We start from the raw sequence: 2,082 nt of genomic DNA, 5'->3' as shown, positions 1-2,082 counted from the left end.
CAGTATATTTTTCATCATGTCGACATTTCGAACCCCAAAGGGGGTCCATCATCAGAATAGAAATTGATAGATTGAGAGAAGAATTTTCCTATCATAATAAATAAATAAATATCTACTGTTAAATTAAAGTAGAAGCCGACCAATTTATAAGACTAAAATTTTTATATATATTATTCAATTATAAATGAGTATAATGATTTTGTAAAACTCATCAATAATGAAAGGGTTGATAAGGATGATATTCTGGTCAGTTTTGATGTTGTTTCTTTATTTACAAAGATTCCTCTTGATGAAGCTGTTTATGTTATAAAAGAAGTCATTGATCCAGAAACAACAAAACTTGCAGAAATCTGTTTGCATTCCACTTTCTTCAGTTTTCAAGACAATTATTATGAGCAGATATCGAGAGTGGCCATGGGATCCCCGCTTTCACCTATTGTTGCTAACTTATATATGGAGTACTTTGAAAGGAAAGCCCTTGACTCATACCCTTTGAAACCGGCATGGTGGAAGAGATTTGTTGATGACACCAACTTAAAATGGACTCATGGCAAGGTCGAGCTTGAGAAGTTTTTTAATCATCTAAACTCGATATCATCCAAAATCAAGTTCACTATGGAGCTTGAAGAAAATGGTAAAATTCCTTTTCTAGATGTCTTGGTTAGTAGAAAGGAGGATGGTACTTTGGGACACCAGGTCTTTAGGAAGAAAATGCATACAGAAAGCTATCTTCATGCTGATTCATACCATCATCCATCCCAAAAATTTGGCGTCTTAAACACTCTTGCTGTTAGAGCTTTTAGAATTTCTGACTCTGATCACCTTAATGAAGAAATTAAGCACTTAATCTCTATTTTTAAGGATATAGGATACAAGGAGTTTAATATCAAGAAAGCTATAAAAAGGGCTCAAGAAAAGGTCCTCTCCAAGGGTCCCCGAGAAAACTATGGGAAAGAAAATTGCGGGAAGGTATACCTTCCATTCATTCAAGGGGTTACAAATAAAATTGCTAAGATCTTAAGGAAGAAGGACATATTCACTCAATTTACAACATGTGGAATGATTAGGCAGAAAATGAAGTCAGTTAAGGATAACTTTGATCGTCAACAGCTCAAGGGTGTGTATAAGATTGATTGCTCATGCAACAAAAGTTATATTGGAGAGACAGGGCAATCTTTGAAAACAAGACTTAAAGAGCACGGTGCTGATATTAAGAATGGGAGATCTCGTACATCAGCCCTTGTAGAACACTCCTCCAAAACCAAGCATCATGTGTGTTTGGAAAATGCCAGAATTATTGCAAGAGAAGATCATTATCAAAAGAGAAAAATCAAAGAGGCCATTGAAATTATGAAGCTTCCACATAACCTCAATAGGGACAATGGGAATGAGATTAGCAGAAACTAGCTCCCCCTGATTAAACATATCAATCCTTCTAGATCTTTCCAGGTATAGTATCACTCATATTTCCCTTCCCCTTCCTTAATTACTAACATCTCTTAGTTAATTAGTAAATCATTTTATATATATATATATATATATATATATATATATATATATATATATTTATTATTAATTTATTAATTAATTAGTTATAATAATAATAATAATAATAATAATAATAAAAAATAAAAATTTTAATAATAAGAATTAATAATTATTTAATTGTAATAAACAAATAACTGATTATTATAAAATAAATAATTATTGTTAAGAATATTTTAAGTTAATATAGATGATTAATTAAAAAAATAATAAAATAATACACTGACTTATTTATTTATTTAGAATTAATTAATGACATAGGTTTTAAACATTAATAGTGATAATATAAAAACTTTAAATTATTAATCTATAAATTAAATAAACAAATAATACATTAAATCAAATTATTTATTACTATTTAGTAGATATTTAATGAATTAAAGTTAATTAAATTCATTCATTTATTTTAGTAAATAAGAATAAAATAAAGAATTAATTAGATTTATTTATTTTGTAAAAATTAAAATCAAAATAAACTAATTTACATTTAATTAGGCTACAAAAATGTAAATTAAAATTAAAATTAATATTAAATTA

At 27.9% G+C, this 2,082-nt stretch overlaps 1 protein-coding gene across 1 annotated transcript; it reads left to right on the top strand.

The window, feature by feature from the left end:
* The first annotated feature begins 615 nt into the window (after nucleotides 1-615).
* On the top strand, nucleotides 616-1,407 carry LOC149222141 (uncharacterized). The gene has a single exon (XM_089387516.1). It carries the CDS (start codon nucleotides 616-618, stop codon nucleotides 1,405-1,407), a length of 792 nt encoding a protein of 263 aa, XP_089243642.1.
* The last annotated feature ends 675 nt before the right edge of the window (nucleotides 1,408-2,082 follow it).

This window comes from Pinus tabuliformis, chromosome Q (genome assembly GCF_031772625.1).
Source record: "Pinus tabuliformis cultivar Carrire ecotype Pingquan chromosome Q, CPIR1, whole genome shotgun sequence".
Taxonomy (NCBI): domain Eukaryota; kingdom Viridiplantae; phylum Streptophyta; class Pinopsida; order Pinales; family Pinaceae; genus Pinus; species Pinus tabuliformis.
Note: the sequence above shows the minus strand (reverse complement) of the source record. Positions and strands in the feature narration are given on the sequence as shown.

Coding starts and splice junctions, on each gene's coding strand:
- LOC149222141 (XM_089387516.1), top strand. CDS start 616: ATGGAGCTTGAAGAAAATGGTAAAATTCCTTTTCTAGATGTCTTGGTT.